Here is a 26,640-nt window from a genome sequence, read left to right as displayed (position 1 = left end):
ATTCGCTTATTGCAAAGACCTTTGGACTGAAATTATTCCAGTGTTTGGGGTTAGGGCTATGGTTAACAACAAAAAGTCTGTTGTCAGTGTGTCTGTTTCTCTGAAGTGTCCCAAGGTCATACCCACCACACTGAACCATTAACCGTGGGAAAGGCCTTTTATGGTGTGTTGGTAATGTGAACACCCTCGGTGACCTCAGGCTTTATCCAGATGTTCCCCATGTAAACATCACTAAATATAGACTGCGTCTGTGGTGCGATATCGCTCAACACACCTACATATATTTTATGTGTACACAAACATGCACACGTTGTAGCAGCACCAGATGTTATTGATGACTCTCACCTTTGCTTATGGTCTGCTTTGAAGGTCTTGTGCTTGGCCTTTGCTCTCTGTATGCCCTGGAGGGTCACTCTTTTTTTCTGCAGAGGACTAAAAACATACTGTTCATACTGTTGTTGACTTTGAAAGCGTCTGCCTTGATAAACTAAGATTTTCTCAGTGTTGAGTCTGTAACAAAACTTAGAGAAAATATTAAATTCTGTCCACCAGTGGAGAAAATGTTGACAACTGGGAAACTATTGATTCATAGCCATCATAAATTATTTCAATTGTTTTCACTAAATAATGAATGACAGTGTAGCTCTCAGATTTCTCTTTGAGAACGTGGTCATAACAAAACAGTCACGCAAGGCAAAAGTATTTTTCTGTTTGTTTTTAAGGACCTTCAAAATATATCTACAGATATAGTGTGAGGTCGTCTGTGTGAAACCTTATAAATATTAAAACTAATTTTTTTTTATTAAACATATGTAATGGGTACATCAGCGGGTACTAGAAAAATGCCATTTATGTAAAGTTTCGATCATTTTTATTCTAACTGTGGTTACCCTGATCTTAATAACTAATCTGATGCTTTTGAGGCCTCCTCATAATGGTGCTAAAGACTATTGTTTGTATTTTCATTTTCACATTCATTGACAATGGGAAGAGTGGCGAGAATGAAACATTTACAGTGAGTTTTGTGAAATACATGGTTAAAAGCTGCTACTAATTGACTAATTCATTATCTATACTGTCAGGGTCACAGGGTTGCTGGAGCCAGTCCCAGTTGGCATTGGGTGGGGACGGGTACAGGAGCCCGGGCAGGTCTCCAACATTTAGTGACAAACATCCATTCGCACAATTTATACATGCAGGCCATTCAGCCTTTATGCAGCTGAAACTGACCCTGCATGTCTTTGGACTGAGTGGGGAATGGGTGCCTTTTATTTGTTTCCTCCGTCCTTTTACTTTTCGACGGCACCTGAACGCAGCACCCCGCACAGACAGCGTGCGGCGCCACCTGCTGCTCGGTGCGGGAACCGCAGCCAGGCGGAGCAAACGCATCCTTCAGAGCCGAGCGGCCGACACGGAGGGAGGACGGAGAGGAGCCGTGAATGCGAGCAGATGTGAGCCGGACCACGGAGAGGGAACAAGCTGCAGCACAGACGGAGAAACCCCGATCCCGCTAATATGTGGCAACCCGCGTCGGAGCGACTGCAGGTAGGATCCGGCTCCGAGTGCGGGACGCGCACAGCCGACAGGCCGGTGGTGAATAAGCGGCTGATTGGTGTTAACAGTGCAGGGCTCCGGATCCGCTCTGTGAGCAGCCACAGATGTTTTGTGTGCACGGTGTTTTTGTTTTGTTGTTTGTTTGTTTGGCCGCCCGCAGCCGCCAACTAAACGCCAGAAACGAAGCATTTTCTGCGTATCACTGAGTCTCGGTGTGATTCCCGGCTGCTCCTGCCTTTTAAACGCACCTTTTGACGTTATGCAAGCCGGAGGGGCCGTGCAACAATTTGTGTGTGTTTCTGAAAATGTCAGAGACGAGCACGCTTCAGTGGAGGTTTTGCTGGCCCGCAGGCCTGATCCATCCGACGGTCCACCTCCACTCCAACCTGATCCAACCTGATCCAACCTGAGGCCTTCTCCGGCTCTGCTCACTCTGATTTTCCTTCATGTTGTCACATCAGGATGCTTAGACTCAGCTTTCATTCACAGGCATGTGTAAAAAAAAAAAAAAAAAAAAAAGCGTGAGGCAGGAGAAGTAAAACAGGTTCTGGTCAGTAACCTGCGACCTGACGTGAAATGCAAACACACAGACGCGCACATCGTTAATGACACGTAGTTTGATATCCGGGTGCGAGCCGCGCACCGAGCCTGGCTTCACGTCTCCTGCAGACGTAATGCTCTCCAGATGTCGGCCTGTGGACTGCCTGCCAAGTGAACTTGCACAATCGCCTCCTCTGCCCAGGCGTCAAGAAGATGGAATCACGAGTTGTTATTAAAAACAGACAGTTCCGGTGTTTCTCCTCCAGTCAGACACTTCGAGTTAAGAGCCGCTGTAAATTATCCACACAAACAGAAAGGCACATCTGCAAGACCCCTCTGCTGTGATTTAAGCATCCACGCCTAGGACGACAGTGATAACTGAATGTGTCGCCTAGCAACCGCATTCCAGAGCTATCACTTGGTGGCACAACATCCCATAAGTTCTGAATGAGCTGCTGTTGGGTCGTAACTGGATGGAGTGAGAGTCTTTAAGGGCACCGAGCTTCAGCGTGACACTCAACAAGTGTCACCACTTTTCTTTTTCTCTCTTTGTGTGTTCATGTCACTTGTGGTTGTGCGTGTTAGTGAGTGAGTCATTCCAGCCGCACATTTGTAAGAAAGTAAAAAGCAAACAAACAAACAAACAAAAAAAAACAAGGTGAGTTGTTTTTTGTTAGTTTTTTTTTTCTCCCTCAATTTGAAATGATAAGTTTCTTACAGTGAAATGTTTTCAAAATTGTGAACACTCTTCACAGATTCATGTTCAGTTCAAGAGTCCTCCTGTATTTCTGGAGTGAGCCCGGTGTTTATACTGTGGCCACATTCAGGCCACCTCATCTATGGATTTACAGAACAGTGTGGCAGACGGTCAGTTAGTACGTCATCCTCGCCATAAGTTCGTTTGACCCACATTTTACTCCTGAAACACAGAAGACAAAGTACATCACAAAGAAAAATAACACCTGCATCTGTGGAATTTATGGATTTAGATTATTGAATACTTGCACATGTAACGCAGAAGGTAGATGTCAGTGTATTTCTCTGACTATCATGAGTTAAACTTATTTGGAGGTTCTCTGGAGGGAGCGCTCTTTAAATCTGAAAAAAAAAAAAAAATGACACGCGTGATTGTATCATGCTGCATTAGAGTCATCAAGAGATTTATTGCAATGACTTGATGCCAACTTGCAAATAGTTTTCATGTCAACATCCAAGCTGTAATTCTTACCGGGAAACATCAGTCAAGATGATCAACCCCCACACTGAAAGTATGTAGCGTTGTGTTGTCAGTGCAGACGCAATCATACAACCAAATGAAGACGGCACCTCCTAAATGTGTGAAATTTAACCTGCACCAACAGGCAGCTGAGGTCAAAGCACAGAAGATATTGGGCTGCATCACTGGACAGGTAGGAGCCGGTTTTCTGAAGGTGAAATACTAATGTAAAGCAGATGTAGCCCTGTTTCGATAATCAGCGTTTGGCTCACATCAGAGCCTCCTCTGAGAGAAAAACTGCGGCCTAGATTTGATAAGAACTACGGCGCATTTTTGCTTTCCCATTTCAATGTGAACCACTCTGGCAATGTTTAACTTGATGGATGGGCTACCCCAATCTTTGGAATAAGTATATCAAAGATACAGTTTACTCTTTAAACTGGACACGATAGCACAGTGATATCAATTGCCGGCCATTCGCTGCTTTGTAACCATGGCAACCACCCATCCTATCAGCCAGTATGAATGGTCGGGCTTTCTGGAGCTCAGTCCATGAGGTAGCTGATATGTCATGTCCTGTATCTTCTGTTTCTTTGCGTTTGTTTATTATGGCATCCGTCCACACTTTTGCCGTCCTCTGTTGCCATAGCAACACCTGATGTCTCGTTGCATTTTCGTCTCAGGCCCGAAGAGGAGGGGGACCAGGGATTGATAGACAGGAGGTTTGGGGATGGGGGCGTTGTCGTAAAGGTCACGGTGTCGGAGTTGTGCCGTATCCGTGGTCAGCTGCTTTTACGTTGAGGCAAAGTGTGTGTTGCCAATGCTGCGCTTTAGCTCTTTATTCCTCTCTTCTCTCTTTCCTCTCCATACGTCCATCCCTCTCCTTCTTTCCTTTCTCCTTCCCTCCTCTCTCTCACTGACCACATCTCTCTGTCAGTTTCTGGGAGGCCTTTCTCCCTGGCAGACACCACATTAGCTCAACAACAGATTGCACAACGTGGAAGTCGCCTAGGCAGCAATGTGTGCATGCGAACACGTACACTTGAAATGAAAGTTTGCAGACAGGTTAAGCATGCATGCACACAGTATGTTCTCCTTCTGCTGTCGGCAGCTGTTTCCTTAGCCATGGTTTTCACTTTTGACATTTTAAATGTGTGTGATCCCTTTTCTGGGATCAAGCATAATCATATCCAGTCATTGTTGATTCTCATTTGTTTCTTGGGCCCATCTTGGTCTTTCTTTATTTCTTTGTATCTCAGTCTGAGGTTGCTTTGTAGCCACAGCTATGTTGTTTAGACTGTGGCCTCAGTGGCAAAAGGACATCGAGAGCAGACTGGCGTTTTTGTTTTTTTGTTTTTTCAAGGATATGCATCAGCCAAAGTTTTATCTTCCCCAAAATGTCTCAGCTGTATAATTTAGAGTTTTGTTCTCTCACTTATTTATGTAAGTTGTCCACTGTGACTGTAGGTTCCTGCTGTGTCTGAGGACTAAGGCTGAAATGATTGTCCTGCAAAGTCCACAACTGCGGTATAGTTAAATATATATAATATATGATATATGACATCTTTCAACCGTGTTAATGTTTAACTCAAAAAGCTACCTGCCAGTTTTTTAGTTCTGGATATCAGAGTCCGACTGATACTGATTTCAATCTAAAAATGTAAACAAAACAAAACAGATAATGATACATCAGCCAATAAAAAACATAAACAAAGCTGTTACCCTAACATTTTATATATGTACTGTAGTTCTCTGAGACCCCCCCACCAAAATAATGAGAAATAATGCAGTTTGAAATGTAACTTTTTTGTTTTCCATTGTTAGTACTTTGAACATGGTCTCATGGAGGTTGTGCAGATGTTGCCTATCACTGTGCCTGACAGTTCTCTGGTAAAGTGCTCCACTGCCTTATTCATCCAATATTGCTTCGTCAGCTGTCAAAATATTGAACAAAAAATCACGTGAGACAAGATAAGCAACTTTATTACTACTACTACTACTTAGTTTACAACTCATCCATCCATCTATCTTCAGCCTTTTATCCGCAGTCAGGTCGCGGGCACACTAATGTTCAACGTCACTTTGATGTTTGACTGTTCAGGCTTTCGAATGCAGCCAAACCAGGCATGGCTGGCATGGCTGCCGTCAAGCTTATTTGGGCTAAGAGAAGAAGTGATGGGGAATGTTTATTATTATTTCAGTAATATATCAACTTACCATGAACACAGATGATCTCCATTGTGGGCGACTCTGATTGGCTCAGCCAATTTGTCGTTTGTTGACATTTGTGGTGGGTGCACTGTTGCCAAAAATGAAGCAGGGCTTTGCCCTCTAGAGGACAAACTACACAACAACAACATTCATTACATTTTTCTTAATTGTCATAAATTGGCAAATAGCTCATATCAGCCGACAATATTGATGCACAAATGGCATTACTGATCTGATTCTACCAGTAAGATTTACACTCATGCCTCGGTTGACAGTTCACCTCGACCACTCAACAGCGGAGACACAGGCACGTGTTAACGATGGAGACACAATGTGCTTGACAGTGGATGCTTTTTGTCGTTATTGGGTCTCTCTAAAATGCCTTGAAACTGTAGCCAGTTGAAGATGCTGCAGTGAATTCATTGTTTACGTCAAAGAGTTGTTGATGTTTTTATTGCCAGACTAAGATTGCCACCCCCATGTTCTGAGGTCTGGGCATTTAACTACCCACTTCCTCCTACAGATTTAACCCACCAGCCATAACATCCGATCCAGTGACCTTCTCCCTCCTACACGTCCTGTTCCAATCGCAATTGAAAATAACAGGTTTTCCTCAGCAGAGGGACCTCCCACAGTACTCTCTGGGTCGGTCCCATTCAGACAATATTTCCTCTTGTAAACTGTGTCAGGATCAGAGGGGGAGGTTGTAAACACATGGAGGGACAGCTTTAAAAGTTACACTTCCTGGTCCTTCCCCATGCATGGCATTGGAAGGGCACATCCTACCCCTGGCTTCAGGAAGTAATTGCCACCACATGCTGGATGAAAGCCCCCCCTTCACTACCTGTGGAGCACAGTGTACGTCTTGGTTACAAAAGGTTTGTGTTTGTGAGGCCATCTACGGCCTGAGATATAAACAAGGGCAGGAGAGGGCTGGTTTCAAAGAACAAAATGATGGAAGGTTTGTTTAAAGGGTTGGCTTGTTGTTTTTAGGACCAAATTGATTAACAATTCACTTGACGACGGCTAGCTGTTGTTTACTCACAGACAAATCACTCAGCTGAAGGAAGGAATAAACCCTCCTTCAACTGTGATATGATGATGTTGCTTTGATGTCTGTGGTGCGTGCTTTTCCAAGCAGAATATTTTGCTCCTGCTTTAAAGGTAAGCCATCATGCTTTTTAGCGTCTTGTGCACATGCTCAGGGATCAGGGATGATGGTTCCCCACGCCAGCATTGAGCAACAGGTGGCAATAAGAGGCCAAGAGCTGTAAGAAAACACCACTGAAAGACAGGAAGAAGACGAAGACCGCTCGCAGGCTAAATTCAGTGTGACCAGTGCAAAAACGTTCAGTAGACCTCAAGCATGCGTACAACTTTATGAGCAATGCTAGATGGAAACAGAAGATTTCTTATTAGAAACCTCCAGAGGGGATCTTTTTATGTTTTTGCAGTTTGTAAAGGAGAATCAAGGAATGATGCCTAGCTCTACTGCAGCGGTTTGTTTCTCTCCAAAGAAGGCTATTAAAGCTCTGTTCCAAACATTTGTTGTGGCTGGTCCCATGACTATATTTACCAATTGTGTTTATGTAGACGGGGCTACACTGATTGAAGGCACAACTCTGACACTGTGTTCTGTCTATAGTATTGTTCAAAATTATCTGGCTTTCAGACCAGCTTAGTGGGTATTTACCAATTCTTAACCTTTTTATTATACTAAATATCATATTACTAGACTTGTTGTTGGAAATGCACTCTAAAATATTTCTGATCCTGAACCATGTCTGGCTCTATGCTCGAATGTTGAGCTGGTGGAAATGAAAAGATCACATGCCTAACAGATGCCCTGTAACAAACAGGGATGTCCCACTGCCTTGCTCTTTGCCAGCACCCAACAGACCTCCAACATCTGTTACAGAGCTCAACACACTCTTTCATTAAGCATGTCTGGCTTGGTGTATGCAGATGTCTCTTAGACAGGGTAATACTGAAGACAAACTGTTTTGTTTTTGAGGTTTGTTTCAAAGTCCCAACTGTACTCTATATCACTAACCGCATTTTTATTTTATGGCATGAACCAGTAGCCATTTGTGTATCCAAGGCATGTATTTTTTCAGATTATCATGCCTTTCAAACAGAACATCAATTTACCATCATCAATTTAGCCTCCTCTGGCCTCTAAACGTCATTTCCAGCTGTTTTCCACAGTTTTGTCATGTTCACATCCATATAACTGAAATTTTTGTGTCTCAGTGGGGTCTCAGTGTTTTTACCAAGTTATGCAGTGTCTTACCATGAGATTGACCCAAGAACCTCTTTTCTGTAAGAATGCACCCTCAGGGGGCCAAAAGTTTAACTTACCATCTGTGACCTGTTAAGCTCATCACTGCTTGAAGCAAACTGTGCAAGAACCTCTCCAAAGACTGTCAGCTTGATTTCTAGTGTACGCGATGGTCCAAGTGTTTTCTGGGATTTGCCGGTTTTTAAATTCACTAACTCATCAGAGCTGATAAATTCGACTGGGTACTTGTTCTGATGGCAGTTGAGATTTCCATCAGTAATCAGTGACATGCTTGGAGAGTAGAAATTCAGAGCTGGCTGGTAATATTGAATTTGTTAATGCTAAGATCCGGATTTGGCCTTGGTCATCTGCCCAATTTGGAATTTTGGTCGTTCCCTCGGAAAAAGAAGTTGAGCCTCCACCACATATTGTGGTTATGGTATGTAGTTATATTGGAAGTACACATTATACCCATTATGGGCCTCGAGAGGCATAAAATATAAATAACTGAAATGCTGTGAAAGTCACATTGTTAGAGTTTTGGCAGCACTCGACCTGGTTTCTTTTCCCTGTAACTTCTTTGCACAATAAATACAAATGAATCACATGGGCACATGCAGCAGTGAGTCAGTGTTGATGCTGTTGGTGTTACAGTCACGCTGCCAAATATGTAGAACTTTGTTGTTTTCACAGTAACGACTCTGACTTACAAATTACCAAGTGTGTCATAGAATTTATTTATTTTTTTCCAATTTCTTATGTCAGTGGCCATAATAAATCATTCAGCTTTTAAATGTAAATGTAGTTCAAGGCATGTAAAATGCTAATGTGCTGGAATAGATATTTTTTCATAAATAATGGAAATGAACCAGCTAGCAGCGAATATGTTCACACAGCCTCCTCATTGTACGGTATATTTTAGCACTATCACTCTAGGATCAGAAATAAATAAAATAGACTGTCACATTGCAGTAATTTTTAATGCTTGTCCTTAATCTGGTGTTCCAAGTTATTAGAAGTGACCTTTGGTGACCTCTGATGTGACCTCAGTGTCGTTGTGTAAGTTCTTGCAAAGAAAAAAAACGGCTAGAATTTATGTGAGAGTGACAATCATAAAACTCTTCTACATGTAGACGGTTTAACTTTTTAATAACACATGTGGTGTCCAGAACCCAAAGAGAGGTCCCAATCCTGAAGCAAGGTTGTTTTTCATAATCTTTAAAAGGACCATTATTTTGAGATTAGAGGTTTTCCTGTGACTGCAGCTATTGTTTAGCATTTAGATCTCAGGAGTAGACTTGAGAGCCATTGTTTGGTAACAAGCTCAAAACCAGTCGAGCCCACAGTGGCCTGATGCTGGAGACAGAAAACCTGCCTGGATCCAACTTGGAGTCAGAAATAGCATCAATAACAGCAGTAACTTGATGAAGAGAGTGTTGGGAATTGAGAAATAAAAAAAAAACATTAACATGAAATCAAAATATTATGAATACAATTCCAGCCTTATGCCACAAGCAGCTCTACGTACGCTCAGGGCTTTTTCTCTGTAGTTGGGGAGCCCGTCTCAGCCGCCCCCCCCCCCAAGAACCCCATCCCCTGTCCATGCTGGGGCCAACCACAGGAATGTGAGCCGCTGTCAGGAAGCTGTAAAGTGCTGACGCGGAGGTCAGCGAGCGTTTACACACATGTGGCTTTACTTTCACAACTCCATCTTGCATTTCTCCTTTTCACCTTCATCCTTGTTTTTTTTTTTCTTATCTTAAGTCTCGTTGTTATCTTTCCTCCACATTGTGCTGTTCTATGGTAAGTGGGCCTGCCTTGAATCCCAGAGGTCTTAATTCCGCTACTATAGGTTCAACTATAGCACAGAATGCAGGATGCAATTCAATTTTCAAGGAAAAAGTAAACTTAAACAAGATAATGGAACTATAACATAGTGGAAAATATTGTTACTTTTAAGACAATATTACATTTATTTCATGGGAAATGCACATAAACAGGTTTTTTTTCTATGTATCAAAGATCAGATTTTGTGATGTGAGAAGATGGACACCACAGTTAAACTTGAAGTCGATAGATGACGCTGGATGATACTTAATGATGATACTTAAACAACAGAACAGAGAAGATTGATGATGGCAGTTGCCTCAGGACTGGGCATTTTAATTTGTCTAGGCCATTTTTTGCTTAGAAAATGGATATAGTGCAGGAGCAGCATGGAAAAAGTTTTAAAGCAGCAAAGAAAAAAGGAAATGTAAGTCAGGCTGTGGTTGCAGCATGGCTGTAAGAATCATATTGTCAATGAGAATGACTTATATTGACAGCTGTCAAATGAATTTCCATTAAATTTGTTGCAAACATTCATGGTAACCAAATAGGACCAAATTTCACTTTATCAAGTCCCACCGGCATAAGATGCACCCTTTTATTGCTATTTGGTGAACATTAGGATCCCCAAAAAAGAATATCTGTTACACATTAACATATAAGCATTGTCATTTTGTGCATATCACCATGACATTACTATTATTAACCTCGCATTGATATAGCATATAACTATGAAATAATGGCGGTGACATAAATTAATCTTCTAAATGAAAATCAAGGCACAGCAAATGAAAATGAATCAGCCTTTTTCTGCTTCAGCTGTGAAAATCCCAATTTCATTAGCTGCTCAGTTTTGACTTCGACTGGTCGAGGAAGCCCAGAAATTCCACAAGTTGGAACAGACCAGGCCAGATCGCCCATGTGGTTCTGTTTCAGTTCAGGAAACACTGACCATGGACTGTAGTATGAAAGCTCTCTGCTCTTGTTTTGACGGAGACAGCGAGGGCACAATTCCCTTCTCTCTCTCCTCACATTCCCCTTTCTGCAGAATAAACCTCCTGCAACATCTCACTTTCAGTCCTCGGTCTCCAGTTTTCACCACGAGAATGTGTTTTCTGCGTGTGAGAGAATAAATCTGAAATACAAGTAACTTAAATTTCATAAGACTTATTTTCCTGATGTGTTAATAGATTAAAATCTAATATCCTTATGCCTTTTGTCATTTGAACCCTTTGAGCTTCATGAAAGTTTTATGCAGCTGTGGCTAGAATTTTTTTTCGATCACTGCATTGTCCATTGGAGTATAAAACTTGTTTATTTCTTGGCTTGAGTGGTAACGTGCAATTTTTTTTTTGAGCCTTCAGCAGTGTTGGCTAGAAATCTACAAATGCTGAACCATGGATGTGCAGTTGTCTGGTAAATGAGCGTACGTTTCTGAGGCACAGTGTTTCTTTCTATTTCCTGCAGCACTTTCAGACCATGCTGAAGACCAAGTTAAATGTGCTGACGTTGCGGAAGGAACCGTTGCCCACGGTGATCTTTCATGAGCCGGAGGCCATTGAACTGTGCTCCACCACGCCGCTGACAAAGAGTAGGACCCATGCTGGATACAAGGTAGGATCACATGAGCCCAATAATCCCCAAATCCAGGTCTGTTCCTGAACAATAAATTGATAATAGGCTTAATGGAGTCATAGCCCTGTTTTTCCTTTCCTTTTTGGACACACAAGTTAAATTTCTTTCCATGTGCACCCCCCTAGCACACCAGTTTTTCTGTCTGAATAACATCTTTGAATAATTAAATATTAAATGTGAGTATGTGCCCACGTGTGTGTGTGCGTGCGTGCGCTCTGGTATGTATGTGTTTGTTTTCCCCCCTTTCCCTGGCTCTGCTAAGTGTCAGATTTAGGTTTTCAAACCAATGTGCTTCTGAACCCACAGCCTATTCTTTTTTCTTTTTTTTTTACACTGTCCTCAAAACAGAAGACAGAGCTACAGATTAAAATAGCATCCACACTCTGTTATTACACACAACACTTCCATGCAAGTAACTGAATGTGTTTTTCTGCACTTGCCTGCCTTCTGCCAGAGCATTGTAAGCATAACAAATAAGATGAGATGACTGTGGGCACATGTGGGACAAGATGAAGCAGCTTTGTCTGTATGAGGATTTTTTTCTTACTTGTGGTGTTCTACTAACAAGCGTGTCAAAAAAGCAGTTGAGGCTGTTCCAACGTTACCTAACTAAAACAAACATTTCATATCTGGCAGATGCCTTAAGAAGTTAAAGAAAAATTTATTTCTTCTTAAAATGATTGCCAAGAAACACACATGGCGGACACAGTACCCACGCTTGTTGTTAACATTAGTGTATGTTGGATCACGATACAGAAGAGCTAATAGAAACACACAGAGACATATACTGTACATATATTTATATGTATTGGGTGAAAAAAACAATCCCAAGGTAGTTTGGGAACGAAATGACCAAATACGGCGAATCCTCAAGTTCAAATGAAGGGAAACATGGTCTTTACTGGCCAAGACACGCAGATGCAGATGAGTCATGGTGATGAATGTGGCGGCATGCATGGCCTGCGTGGACAAATAAAAGTTGTTTCTTGGTTTTGTTGTAGGAATAATTGAATAACAATATGATTTGTGAAATTCAAGATTATCTTGAATTAATTGAATTAAAGATGAAGAGGTGGCAGGGATGGGATGTGAAAAAAACCTTCCTGAGGTTCGCTGTTCGCTGATGCAGTCCTTCCACCCGTTACACATTTTCTTGCTCAGCAACATGTCTCCTAAAGACATCCTGCCACTCGTGATCAAATCAAGCACAACTTCCTCCTCTTAAGTAAACTGCAGTGATATTATTGAAGCATGTTTTACTGCCTCAGACTACAAGATATATTCTCAAACCTCCGCCTGCTTTTGTCCTCGTCCATGTTGCATATTGAATACGACAGTATGCAAATTGCATCGTGTCCATTTCAGTCGATAAAAGCATTGTTTTACGATCCCCTAATTTTGGATCAGCATCAGCACTCAATTTCCTGACTGGAAGTAAAGCTACATCCATCCTGTTTAAGATACTTCTTATTTTGAAAAAAAAAAAAAAAATCATGGCAAATTGGTGAGTAACAATTTGAAGTGTTCAATTAATTGTTCATTAAGGTAAATTAAATGGAGGAAATTAGGCCGTACGTCGTCATAAAGCTGTTTCAGATGGTATGAAACACTTTCACACACTTTCAGACCCATAATGTCTCTCTTTAGCCACAGTAGCCCGTGGGATAGCAGATGTGTGTTTCTAGCAAGCTGATGTTTTATGTATGTTCTCTCAAATGCAGCAGCCATTATTGATTATTTCAATCACTCATCAGGTTTAATGAAGGTGGTTGACCTATCTGTCATACACTTTGCTTTGGGGGTTTTTGTGAACTTGGAAACATTATTTGATTTTCAGATGGCAATAAGACATTCTCCAATTTTTTTCAATGGGTTTCAAAGTGACACACATCAGTCTCTGTCATCATCCTGATAGAAGGTAAATATTGGTTTAGCGCCTAGGTGAACACTGCACATAGCTGAACTTGATATCCTTCTCTGGCTAGTGTGAATCCCAGCATCTTCTCGTTGCCTGCTCCTTTTTGTACCCGCCTCTCTTTCCAGCTTTGCGAAGGATGCCAAAGCCATGTTGCCATGGATACCATTACAGCTATTCAGCAGAATACCAGCCACAAGCACCCAAAAAAAAAAAAAAAATCTGTCATCTGTCTGCATCCTCCCTATTTAGTCTGTCTGTCTTGCCGCCTGCATATGTTGGCGTGTAACGGCTTGTGTAACTTCCCGTCTGAGTGACAGCCTACCCGTCTGCATATCTGTCTGCCCACCTGCTTCTGCACCGCTGCTTCCACTGTTCTGCCTCAGAGACATCATTTTCTTTTCAAGGTGAAAACTGAGGACACAATGGTCTTTTTTCACACTCTGTGCCCTCATTCCTCCTCGGCAGGTTTTTTTGCATCAGACAATAAAATACGATACAATTTATTATTCCCCCTCTCAAACATACCTCAGTCCTTTCTCCCATACGCTCTCACAGCCCCCAGGTGTACTCACAGCAGACAGGCAGGCAGGAACGCTGGCCAAGGGCCTCTGTGCCCCTGCCAAAGCTAACAGCAAGTGAGGATGAAAGGCCACCTCTCATTGCCCTGACTGGGCTGCCTTTGCTGTCGAATCAGTACACTTCAGTCTGTTGAGAATGGAGAAAACGTGTTCAACGCTCTTTATAGCCAGGACAGCTCAACAGTCAGACTTGACAATGGTGACATTTTTTTGGAGACCGCTCAAAGTTTATTAGTTTATTGACAATGTTTGGAGTATCTTTTCATTAAAAAAACAAAGAAAAAGAAAAGGCAAATTTTCTACTTCTAGTCTCTCAGTTGTAGAAACTGCCTTTTAAAATATTCCTTTTAAAAGCATAGAAAGCACAAAAATATGAATTTGTAGTTAAAAATGTCTAATTTTTGACTGCGTTGCTGTAAGATGTTAAAAACCATTTATACTTCCTAACTTTAGGTTTCATTATGTTGATTTCCAGACATTTTGTACTGAAATGGCAATTTTTGGCATTCTTTCTTCACAATGAAGTGGTGAAAAACAAAAACACAAAGGTAGCGATGTTACTGTAGAGAAGCAGAGGTGTAAAGCATGGCTGAATTCCATTTAGCTTCTTCAGCTTTGTGGTCACTTAAATAGAACAGAGCCTTCATTAACAAGAAGACATGTCCACTGTGAACTGGCATCTGTTGTCATTTGCCACTGTTTCTGCTTCCTCTGCAAGAAATAATTCCCCTCATGTTTAGCTGAATGATGATAATGTGCGATTCTGCTCTGATGTCATTCACGCTGGGACACGCTGGTCCAACCATGTGTTTATCTTATCTGACAGGCAGAGAGGCTTTTTGTCTCCCTATGATTGGCATGCTGATGTCAGTCAGCGTGCTGAACGTACCGTCACTTCCCCTCCAGTGAATGAGAGCAGCACGCACAGTGATGACATTCTGATGATTAACGTCGTCTCGGGTCAGATTCCCAGTGCTCCCCATTCCCTGCTGAATGTATGACTGTATCCGTCTTTGTTTTTGTCTGGTGGAGGCTTTGCATCAGAGTTTTTGGACATTGGCTTGTCCGTGTGATCTATGATTATGTACAAACATTGCTTGGATTTGTCTCCCCAGTTTAGCTTGTGTCTAATGTTGTCTTCAGACTTCATAACTAATAGTGACAGCAGATATATTTGTGTGTATCATTTTAGGGTTGCAAATGGATCGTCACTGACAGGTAAAATATTAGCGCTTAAGTAACACAAAAGCTGGAGCACTTGCATGGCACTGTCTTTGGATAGAGCATTGTCCCCTGTAGTCCCCATTGGGACATTGTCCACTTGTATGCTGGTCATTTCTGTGCACAGTCAGCATGATTTTAAGTATTGCCATGCTTGTTTTATTGATCGCTTGTAAGAAATTGGAGGAAAGACGTAGTCTGGAGGAGTTCTGGTTGGGTTAAGTGGCGTGTTGTCTCTGCTGGAACTGCTGTTCATCAGCGGGGAGCCAGACTGGGCTGCAGATCAACTGATTGACCCCGGTTGTTTGGCTCCTCTCAGATGAAAAACTGCATAGGCAGTTTAGTCATCATCTAGTTCTCACTTTTAATGTTTCGTGGTAGGAGTCAACCATTAAAAAACAAATATCTATTTTTAATGATTGAGCTATATTCATATTAAATTTATGCAGTGTTCTTTGGCTTTCACCACATGCCAGCAGGAATACGCTTCAGCAACTGGCCTGGAGTTTCTATGTGTCTTGACTAAATATCAAATGTTTTAAGGGGAAATAAAAATGTTGTTAATAAACTTTTGTATTTGCATTGCAAATTTGTCAGGGTGGCTGGATGAGGCTATAACCTGGGGGCCACAAATTGCTAAACTAACTGGCTCCACTGTCACCAGGGTGAAAAGCTTAGACAAACTTTATAACCATCATTGGAATATGGAGAATTGCACCCTATAGTCGGCTGTATGGACGGCACTGTGAGCGTGAAAGCGTCTTTCATATAAACTGAGGTGCTCCTGTCTTCACTTACATTGAAACCCTGTTTTGTACTTCCACACACATGCACACACATGGCACCTTCTTCTCTTCACTGCACAACACAAACAAGCAAATACACACAGCTTGTAAAAAAAATAAGAAGGACCTCATCCATCTTTGCATGCCATGGCAAGTGGAGCCAGCTGTACTCTGCTGATTCAATAAGTTTACAGGAATGTTAACAACCTCCTCAGGAATGCTGCATTCCCAAGCAGTGGATTTCCAGTCATGTTGAGGGATCCAGACACAGGGGCCTACTGAGGGAGAACGCCAGAGTAACCTTCATCCCTGACAATTTTAAACATGCTGTATCATTTCTGTATGTGACTCAGTTACTGCATTCATCCCAATGTCCCAGTGCTGAGCATGCTGATACCAGAATGGATACAGATATTACAAAAGTATCCCCTAAAAACACATCAAACACACACAGAAGAATATGACCCAGATCTTCAGTGTGTAATATTTTCATTTCTAAATTAGAGAAACATTCTTATATGACAAAATAATATATGGCAATATTCCCACTGTCCTCAGCTTTACTGAATTTCCTGAAAGTAATTTTTTTTGGAAGTGGCAAGCTTCTTTTTAAACACTGTTGACAGCAGGCAGCCAATATTGAATCGCCGCTGCCAGATACAAATCTGATATATTTTCATAAAGTCAGCTTTTGAGGTATGAATTTGACACTGGCATCTAACCTCATGCCATTTGGAAATGATGGAAAATTGGATGAGAGAGCGAGATTTGACGAATGAAATGTGTATTTTGTCTGCAGCACCTGTTTGTCCTTGGACCAGTGTCTGGGAAAGTGCCTAATCCTGACATGATGCGTTCCAGCAGGGTTGCTGACTGTTTGTACCTTCACATCAGTCTGTTCCCAGACGTGATCCAACAGGATCAACAACTGCCTCCTTGTTCTTCCCCGAGCCCCTCTCCTCTTTTTTTTTCCCCGTTGGGATAGGTATCTCCTCATTGATTCCTCTACGTCGCTCTTCCTCCTCCTCGTTGTCCCATACCTCCTTTCTTCTGCTGATAGCCGGACCAGCTGTGGCCTCAGCGGCAGCAGCTGCCCCAGCTCTACACCTCATACACACATGCATGCCTGTACGCTTACACGCAGACACAGACTCGCCTTGACGGAGGCAGACACACAGACGATGTGTGTTGTGCGTGAGCGCACCAGGATGTTCCTGTCTTTTTTTTCCCAACTGGCTCACTTGCTGGGCTGCGGATGTTTTCTCTGTCTCCCTCCGTGTATCTCTCACTTTCTTCTGTCTTTGGCTACACATACTTTCTGTCAGCTTTTCTTTTCACATGTTTACAACTGTGAGTTTTTCTGTGCATGTCTCTGTAGTTTTCCTTTGCCATTCTATTATTGTGGTTTTTTTGGGCATTGTTGCATTTTCAACCAGCAATTGTTCAAAATAAATGTTAAAATGTGTTTTCCTCTTATATCATTAAACCCAAACAGATTTGATGTTGGCATGTAGTGGTGGCAGAGTGACTGTGCTGCCACGCATATCCCCCAGTATGTTTTTATGAGTAATAATTGCAGTCTTTTGCAGCGTTGTAAACATGCAGCACTTCTCTCAGCGCAGATCTTGGGAACAAGATCTTGGGATCCTGAGAGATGACTGAAACTTTTTTACCCTGATATGTACACATACTGTTTATTCATTCCCTGTCTTTTTCTTGTGAAACCTTAGGCTTATCTTGACACCACAGAGACACTGGATGATTGCTGAATAATGAGTATCTGTGTATAATTTGTGTGCGATGAAAATGAATTAGGGGAGACTCTTGCCACATGACTATAACCTGTAGGACTGGGCTGCCTAACTAACAAGGGCTACAGTACGGCAAATAAGCTAATCTTTCATCTTTAATACAAGCTGTGTGAGTTATAATAATACTACGTTTTGCTTTAGAGACCACACTTCCTGTGCCCTTAACATTTCAAATTATATATATTGCATTAGGAATTACTATTTCAACATTTGTCCTTCTACCAAAATTACATTTAATTCTTTCCCACTTATGGCCTCAAAAGTCGGTTAATTAACAGCCTTTAGCTTTTGGCTGTTGGCGTTTACTTTATTCAGGGACAGCTTTGTCATCAAAGGATTTCTCCTTCATTAGGAGATTTACAATATTGACACCACTCCCGTTTCTGTACAGTCGCCTAAATGTGAAACTGCAACTAGCATCTAGCCTAACGTAGCATAACCAACATAAACCTGGGTTGTTTGTTGTTAGTTGCTCGCCAGGTTCACAAAGCTCACTCAATCTAAAAAAGCTCTTGTAGGTAGATTTTTATACCCTCAGACAGAACCAAGTGACCATTTTCCCCTTTTGTCAATCTTTGAGCTAACAAGCTGCAGGTTTCCTCGAGCAGGAGAGAAAAAGGACGATGACCTCTGTAAACTGAGTGTAATGGTGGCCACATGTGCGAATGTCTAACCACTCTCCTCTGTCACAATCCAAAACTCACTTCATTTCATTGTTCTCATGTTCTTCTTCTATTAAACAGATATACAGACACACTAGTTTGTTACCTGTAGCACCAATCCAATCCACCTTACATTTCAACTTGAGATTTGTTTTGCTCACCAAACCCATTTTTTCCCCATCCTTCTTTCCTGTCCATATGTTTGTCTGTGTTTGCTTTGAAGCATTCCTTCCTTCCAGCCCCTAAGGCCTTCTTTTCTGTAACTGATCTCTATTTCTGTCTCTGTATTGCTTCACATGGAATCAATATTTTCAGTTTGACTGTATAGAACTGCTAACAATTAGCTGCAGAAGGGAGAGCAGAACAATAGAGGGAATGTGAGGATAGAGAGATGGAGGAAGCAGATGACTGGAGTTAAAGGAAGAGATGAACGAAAGAAAAAAGTGAGAGTGGAGTGAAGTCGAGGCAACTAAGTTTTAGAGTGGAGGAGGAACACATGGCACTTTGAAACAAAGGAAAAGACTGTAGATCTCTGGAATGATTTAAGCTGCCTGCCTGCCTTTGCCAGCTTGGAGACGACTGGAGAGCAGCCTGCCAGAGCGTTGGACGGCAGATGTGTTCTATGCTGGATGGACAGATTGAAATATCAGTTCGGTCCCAAGATGGTTGTGTAGAAAGATGGTGTTAGAGTGATTAGCTTCATGCACAGCACAAACACCGTTACAATCCTCACACAGGCGTTTACAGTCAGTCTAATCCTGAAAGCAGCCCGTTTCTGATCGGTCTGCTTTTAAGATCATCTGAGTCAGTGTGTCTCCTCATTGTTCCAGTCATAACCCACGATTTGTACCTGGAAACGGTTCTCATACACCCAAATACCCCAAACATGCTCTCAGAGACACACAAACACACACACACACACACGTTAAATTCATCATACACATCTGGCCCCACCTTCTTTACAACCTGCTAAATCATTTGGTTTGTAAACAAATCAAATCAAGACTTAGACCATGGACTGTACATATCAGACCGTGAGACTGTTTTGTTGTGCCTTTGCCACCACACCAGCCAGGACTGAAGATGGTTAGGGAGTTGTGAACACAGGTAAAGGGTTACGTTTCACTCTGATCTCACGTCACAATTTTTTGGCACAAACACAGAAATGAATATGAATATAATGTTATATGTATATATGTTATGTTATATGTAATGTTATGTATAATGCAAAAACACTTCTCAGTATTCAGTGCTCTAAATCAGGAACGGAGACTGTGACCATCTATCACTTGTGCATCTGGAGGCATTCCTAATAAAGTCCAATTTCTATTAAATTCACAAACACTCAAATTTCTGTCTAAACATGCCAAAATTACAGTCAGACCACATTTTAATATCAGTTATAAATGGGCTCAGTGTCATGTTAGGCCTGCTGGGGAGAAAATGTCTGGATAAATTAAATACGTGATTCATGCGGTAAAAACCAAAAGGAAATCATGCACCACATTGTTTTCGTGGGGTATCTGTTTTTTCTGAACACAGACTGATGAGTTGTAGTTCTTTCTATTTTTATTGCTCAGCTTTTCATGCAAGCAGTATAACCATTTCCTCTTTAGCGACGTGTTTGGACTTTAAAGACACCCAGTCTGATAGTTGCTCCGTCTGATGACCTCTTCACCTCATTTCATTTCATTTAGACGAATCTCTGCATACCTGGTTCAAACCACTTAGGAAGAAATTATTCATTCAGTTACATTAACTGCATCATGTCCTTCTTTTCCAACACAGCAGTAGAGCAGAAACAGTGATGCAGACATGTATAGATTGATGGAAAAACATTGGCTTACTTGCACTTTACAGAATTAAACAGAGAAAAGCGGGCAGCCTTCATTCAGCCGGGAAGCAAGCAATCAGTAAAAATGATCACAGTTGAAACGAGTAACTCTATCAAAACAGGCGCATCAGAGGAAAGTGGCTCATAATGACTCTTTATTACTGTTTGACATACAAACAACACTGGATGCTTCATTTATCTTGGCTCAGTCTTTGGATTTGCTGGCTGGCTCGGTTTCTGACCTGGTTTTGGCTGCAGGTGGGTGTCCGTGTGGCTGACTAGCAAACTGCCCAGCCTCCAGGCTGCTCCAGCAGACCTCTGATACTCGGCTGAATGATGCATCCAGTGTGAAGTCTGCACGTCCCTCCTTGTGGTCATTGCTAATGAAAACCATGCATGAGGAGGCAGCTGCTTTCACTGCGTAGATCTCTTACGGGTGAACATAGGAAATTGAAATCAATGTCCTGTTGTGCTGCAATCAGTGCTGTCAGAGTGTCAGGAACCTATTGTTTGTATAAATGTGGATAAGGTTTACCACAAATCACTTTGCAATGGCTTTACATAATTCTCTACCCTCCTTATTCCCTGGCTCCTTTAGCTACTCTATTCCTTCTTCGTTTTCAGTCACAGTGACCTTGCCCTTTGAACACAAAAATCTGCTCATCCTTGATCCAAGATGCATGTTTGGCCTTGTGAAAGTGATGTCTTAGGAATTCCTTGATCTGTTCCTGCCTAACGGAGCATTCATCGGTGTGAATCCAGTTCTGTTGTCCACTGCACCTTTAGGAGTCCCCCTTAATTCGCTCTTCCTGTCTGAATCCTGTTTCTTGTATATTCCACTACAAGCGCAGCCACTTTTGCTGATACTGAGCTTCAGATATTATCTGGACTCATACACGCCTACTGAACACTTAATACTGTATATTAGATATACTACACTACAGATGTTATGAGTTTGGATGAACATGCTTGTAAACTGCAACTGGACTGGTTGGCAGAGGGCATCGTCACAGAGGTACAGTAATTCTGGTTACATGGGTTTTGTTCCTCTCTGATAAATAGCACAACTTTCCTACGGTACATGAAACTATTTGCCTGAGAGACTGTCATCTGGTTAACTGTTCTGCAACTCTAAATTCAGTCAAAATCACAGGATAGAATGAGGGCAAGTAGACCTGACGATTGCACGGTGATCAAAATGAGAAGGACGAGAAACAGCCAGATCATGTGATGAATAAAGCAGGACTCAGTCCTCTGTTGTATATTAGGATCCAGTGATTTATGTCAGTCAGTCCTGTTTTATTCATTGGTATCTGTCGATCTGCTGGATAAACTTTTTCCGTTATAAGCATAATAAAACAAGAAAGGAAGACTTAGATAATACTAAGCTTAAATTTCTGGGGGGAATAGTGTTATCGAAACCACAGATGGTTTTGATATTTGGCAGATGTGTGTCGGGCCATGAATGCAGGCCACGTCTACTGTCTATAGTGGTTATATGATGCCTGTCTTTCCATTAATAATCACACTCATTACTTGACTCATGTTATCTGCAGCCTTGTGTCAAATGTGTGCTATATGTGAGCCAGCTGTAATGAACTCTTGAGAGAGTGGAGTATTCCCCTGCCCCAGTATAAACACAGACAGGAGTGAAAACTCACTGAGTGTTTGACTCGTAGCAGGTTCCTCCTTTGTGTATTTTCTTAAAGCCGGAGAGAACACCGTGTCGAGTAAGTGCACAAGTCAGCCATTATTCCTGGAACGCAATCAATTTGGCCACATTCCCATGGAAAACTCCAGCTTTGCTCACGTCTTTGCTCTCTCTCCCCTTATCCCTCTCAATCTCCTCAGTCTATCGCTCTCCTGGTATGCGGTGTCATTACTATGGTATTCTATGGTCCTCTTTGCAACCACAGCTTCTTTTTGCGAAACGACATAAATACGCAGCCATTTGCAGTTCTGCAGCACAGTTACAGAGGATTAGAGCTGCTTATCACCACCTATGCTTCTTAAAATGTCTTTCTCCTTACAGCAACTCAAGCACCCTGGTGTTTGGGGGTAATTTGCCTTGAGATGTACACTGAAGATTAAAATTATTATTTCACCGTGAAACATGATTATTTCATTTGTTCCACATTGATTATCCCTCAGTACTTTTATTTATTAAAAAAAAAACATGTTTTATGAACAAACATAATGAGATAGTTGGATTCTTTCAGACATATCAGGATTGTATTATTCCAGTCACTCGCTGTAGTTACATTTTTTATGTGTTTTTTGCTTTGACAGCTTATGTGCCTACTGTGAAAAACTGCAGTGGACACCGCTGTAACGTGTTTGCAGCCAACTACATATTTAAATTCCGTACACAGCACACGGAGGGAAAGATGAGTCTGATAGGATCTGTGTGTGTCTCCTTGTCCTGCAGGTGACCTACCTGGGTAAGGTGACAATCTCTGGGACCCAGTTCCTCTCTGGCTGCACGGAGTCGGCAGTGGTAGGTCTGGTGGAACGTCGCGCCCTGGCCCAGCAGCAGGGCACCTGTCCTGAAGGCAACTCTCTGCTGGAGATTCGGCCCTTCCAGGTGCGTCTTCACCACCTGGACGAACGTGGCGAGGCGTCAGTAACCATGGACACCTACCAGGTGGCACGGATCGCCTACTGCACAGCCGACCATAGCGTCAGACCCAACGTATTTGCCTGGATCTACAGGGAGATCAATGATGACCTGTCTTTCCAAATGGACTGCCACGCTGTGGAGTGTGAGAGCAAGTTGGAGGCCAAGAAGCTGGCACACTCCATGATGGAGGCTTTCCGCAAGACTTTCCACAGCATGCGCAGCGACGGCCGCATCCACAAGAGTGGCTCATCGGATGACTTTGCCGAGGACTCATCCACCCCTGAAGATTCAACCCCAGATGACGGTTGAACTGAAACTCAAGTTAACTCCTGATCCCCATTCCTAAAAGAAGCAAGGGGGTGACTGGAAAGATGGACAGATTACCTGCTTTCTCTCATTCTCCCCTTCAATCTCTCTTTTGTGTTTTCAATTTTGAACAAAATTTACTGACCCTGTGACCAACATGCCGAGGATAATGAAGTAGCTTTTAAGTACTGTAAAAGGAAGGTAGATGGAAAAGAACTAAGCTCACATAAAGGGATTTCAAAGTGCTGCTTCTTGGAGCAAATGGCCCTCATAGACCCACAGGGGCCTTTTAAGCACCCCTGTAAGCGCCCTCGAGAGATTGAGTCAACATTTTCATTTTCGACCACTGTCATTTCTGAACGCCGCAGAAACACTGTTTGTGGTTCTTAAGCTTTTTCGTCTCAGAATCAACAATGTTTAGTCCTTGTTTTTCTGACCTTAGCTCATGAAAATCTATTGCTACTCTTGCCATGAGGGGGACCCAGTGGAAATAGGCCTTTCAGCTCAGAGTTTATGAGAATGTTAGAGCACATAAATTCTTTAACTGTTAAACTATGTGGATCCCTATCACAATGCCTTTGACGTTGATAATAGCAAATGAGGATGTGAAATAAAAGCTCAGCCTTCAAGCCCTGCTCATATCATCACTATAGTACCTTAGTCCAATCCCAGAATTATCTGCTAGCATGGCTGTTACTTGTGGAAGACAGAGCCAGAGCTTCTGCCTCTGTCTCCATTTCATAGGTACTATACGTATTTTAAAGGCACCTGGGTGAATAAAGGTGCTAAATTATGTTACACTTTTGAACTTTTCTCTGGGCCTAAGACCTGGACCTGGTCCTCGGATACCTTAATCATCCACATCTGACTTGTGTTTTAGGTAAACCAAAATTCAGGCTGGTTTTTGCCTGTCAGATTGTGTGCCTCACTTTCTTCTCACATTCGTTTGGTCTCTCACCCAAGTTCCAGTGTGCGTGTGTGCGTGCCTGTATTTTTGTATTTGTGTGTCTGTTTGTGTGTATAAGTGTAATTGCGTACTTCTGTACTTTGTCTATATGAATGTACATGTGAGTGCTCACATCTCTGTGTGTGCGTGAAGGAGAAGGTAAGGGAGGAGGATTAGAAGGAGGGCCAGAAATGTTTAATTGCTCCAGAAACATCTAATTTTGATGCTTAGGGAGGAAATTCAGACATGGTACTGTGACCATTTGCCACATTTCTTACTTTAATCTTGTGTGAAATGAAAATATGAGTATGATATGAGTGTCTGAGTCAGAATGTGTCAGTCACGGCCGTTTTAGAAAGCAACTGACTGCTCCTGGCCTCTGCTGATTGTGTAATGAGTCCGATGTGCTTTGGGCACCTCACACCATCCCTAGTCACTCCGATCTCACTTAATCCCCTCATGTTCTCACAGACAGCTGTAAGGGAGCAAGCTGACACGTTTGCTCTGCTGCCCTGCGTTGCCTCTTTTCTTCTTTCCTCTTTTCTAACTGGACTGTAAGGAAGGGCCTGGATGTGGTCGAGGGAAATGGTCTTCAGTGAGTGACTTAAACAGAGCGATCAGACGGCTTTGATCCGCACACACTCTCACGTATATGCACCTACATAGGACTATACATATGTACACACACATTGTATTTGAGTCTTGCTCAATAAGCTTATGTAAATACAAATGTATCATTTTCCAAATATTACAGCATAAATGTTGATAGCTATTTTAAATAATAAAAAAATTGAGAACACCATACAGTACAGAAACAGTGTTATGTCATAAAGCCTACTGTGAATAATTAATGGAAAGACTGATTGCCATGGCTGTGAGCATGCATGTGTGTGTGTGTGTGTGTGTGTGTGTAATTGGAGGGGATTGTGGTGTGATGTGTGGTGAGGGGTGTACGTGGACGGGGGGAGGGGGCATTTATAAAGCTGTAGATTACTGTCTTTCTGTCTGTCTGAAAGCTCAGACGCGCTTTAAATGTTCAAAAATGTTACTTAAGTGTTTTCTATACAGTGTTTGCAAAGATTAAGAAACAATTGCATATAAAGTATTTACCAACACCAAGCGTGTCATGGTGTGGTCTGTTTAGTCTCAAATCCACGTCTCATGTTGGCTTCTCAATCATCCATTCACTGCCGTCACTAGATCCTGATGGAAGGAACCTTTCACTCTGTAAACTGGAAACAAACAAAAGCTTGATTTTTCACTCACTGAATTCCCTGCTGCGACTGTGTGTGGGAGGAAAAATACAAAGTATGTTCAGTTTCAGAACAAACACACTAGGTAACCAGATGATGCTCTGACATGGCGCCAAGACAGATGTATAGCATAACCACATGTTGCTACAGACTGAAGTGTGATCTTTCTGAAAACCCAAAACCACCACTTTTGGTCTGGGTGCTTTAAGAAATGTTTGGATGCGACTTAAAGCTTCAATGTGACCTCAAAAGTTTTTCATTCTCTTTTCATGGGATCATAAGTGCCAAGTGTAGGTGAGACCTACACCTGCACATTGCTGCATTGTGCTGCAGGTTTGGGGTTTTTAGCAATTATACTACAATCGCTCTTCCACTGTGTGTGGTCAGTCACCTCAAGCACTCATGAAAATAATTTAATGGCATTTTCAGGGATGTTTCAGGTTAAAGTGAAACAGCCACAGCGCTGTCAATACTCTGAAGGAGGTTTTTACACTCCCATTCCTAACATTCCTCTGACTTCCTAAGATCTTTTGTGTGTGTGTGTGTGTCGTTGTGCTTCGTCCTGTTGTGTTACAGAATCCGGCAAACGCTTCTTGCTTCAAAGGGCCCACATCAATAACAAGATAACTAGTTGCACTCTGCGTCTATGGCTGGCGATCATTTTGCTGCTTAAGAGCTGCAGAGAATTGGAGGCAAAATGGATGCTGTGAAGAATGTTAATGTGCTTTCAATGAGAACACTGCCTCCCTCTGGCAAGAAGAGCTCCAGCTCCTGCTTTGAACTCTCTCTCTTTTTTTCTTTTTTTTTTCACTTGCTTTCATTAACAGTCCAAATCCTCGTGATGATAGTCATTACTCTGTATATAGCAGGTAGGACACATTCTGTTTTATGTTACATCATTGAAGATTTAAAAAAAAGAAAAGAAAACTGAGGCTGAATTTGTGCCTTCTACTGAATTATCTAAAAAAACAAACATATAAATTATACATTGGCAATCTCAATATTTTACATTTTGTCTGTATTTTAAGAATAGCTTACATTAAACGCATTATTCTTCCTGTCAAACACAATCACACAAGCTTCACTGTTTAGATGCCTGTTAGTCTTGGATCTCTACTGAGCATACACTCTCCAATTGCTCCTCACTGTGCTCTTGTGTCTGTCTGACCCACTTCCAGCAGTACATCAGCACAGAGGGGCCCTGTGGGGCCCAGAAAGAGGCCACCCGGGTAGCCTGCATCTCTGCTCCACTGAGGCGTCAGTCAGTCAGCACATAATACCACTCTGTTACTGCTCCAGCTGGCTGCTCTTCATCCTCAAAGTCCCAGAACTGCCTGTCGACCCACCCGCCAAGGGCCCACATGCTTGAAGTCCGGCTGGAGAAGGGAGCGGTGCCAGTTTCTGGCTTCTGATCAGGCTCCTTGTATTCGCTTGCTATCTGT

General features: G+C 42.2%; 1 protein-coding gene across 1 annotated transcript; it reads left to right on the top strand.

Annotated features, from left to right (window-relative positions):
• Nucleotides 1-1,406: 1,406 nt before the first annotated feature.
• Nucleotides 1,407-24,894, top strand: pid1 (phosphotyrosine interaction domain containing 1). Its single transcript, XM_029517551.1, has 3 exons — nucleotides 1,407-1,545; nucleotides 11,097-11,243; nucleotides 22,502-24,894. The coding sequence occupies exons 1-3, from the start codon at nucleotides 1,516-1,518 to the stop codon at nucleotides 23,000-23,002; spliced, it is 678 nt and encodes a 225-aa protein (XP_029373411.1). The 5' UTR covers nucleotides 1,407-1,515; the 3' UTR covers nucleotides 23,003-24,894.
• The last annotated feature ends 1,746 nt before the right edge of the window (nucleotides 24,895-26,640 follow it).

The sequence above is a fragment of the Echeneis naucrates genome, chromosome 13, assembly GCF_900963305.1.
Source record: "Echeneis naucrates chromosome 13, fEcheNa1.1, whole genome shotgun sequence".
Classification (NCBI taxonomy): Eukaryota; Metazoa; Chordata; class Actinopteri; order Carangiformes; family Echeneidae; genus Echeneis; species Echeneis naucrates.
The sequence above is the reverse complement of the archived record's forward strand: the minus strand, read 5'-3'. Positions and strand labels throughout refer to the sequence as shown.

Excerpts from the sequence above, each read along its gene's own strand:
- pid1 (XM_029517551.1), top strand. The coding sequence starts at position 1,516 with ATGTGGCAACCCGCGTCGGAGCGACTGCAG. Across the intron at positions 1,546-11,096 it reads CCGCGTCGGAGCGACTGCAG|CACTTTCAGACCATGCTGAA; the intron begins GTAGGATCCGGC and ends TATTTCCTGCAG. Across the intron at positions 11,244-22,501 it reads GGACCCATGCTGGATACAAG|GTGACCTACCTGGGTAAGGT; the intron begins GTAGGATCACAT and ends CTTGTCCTGCAG.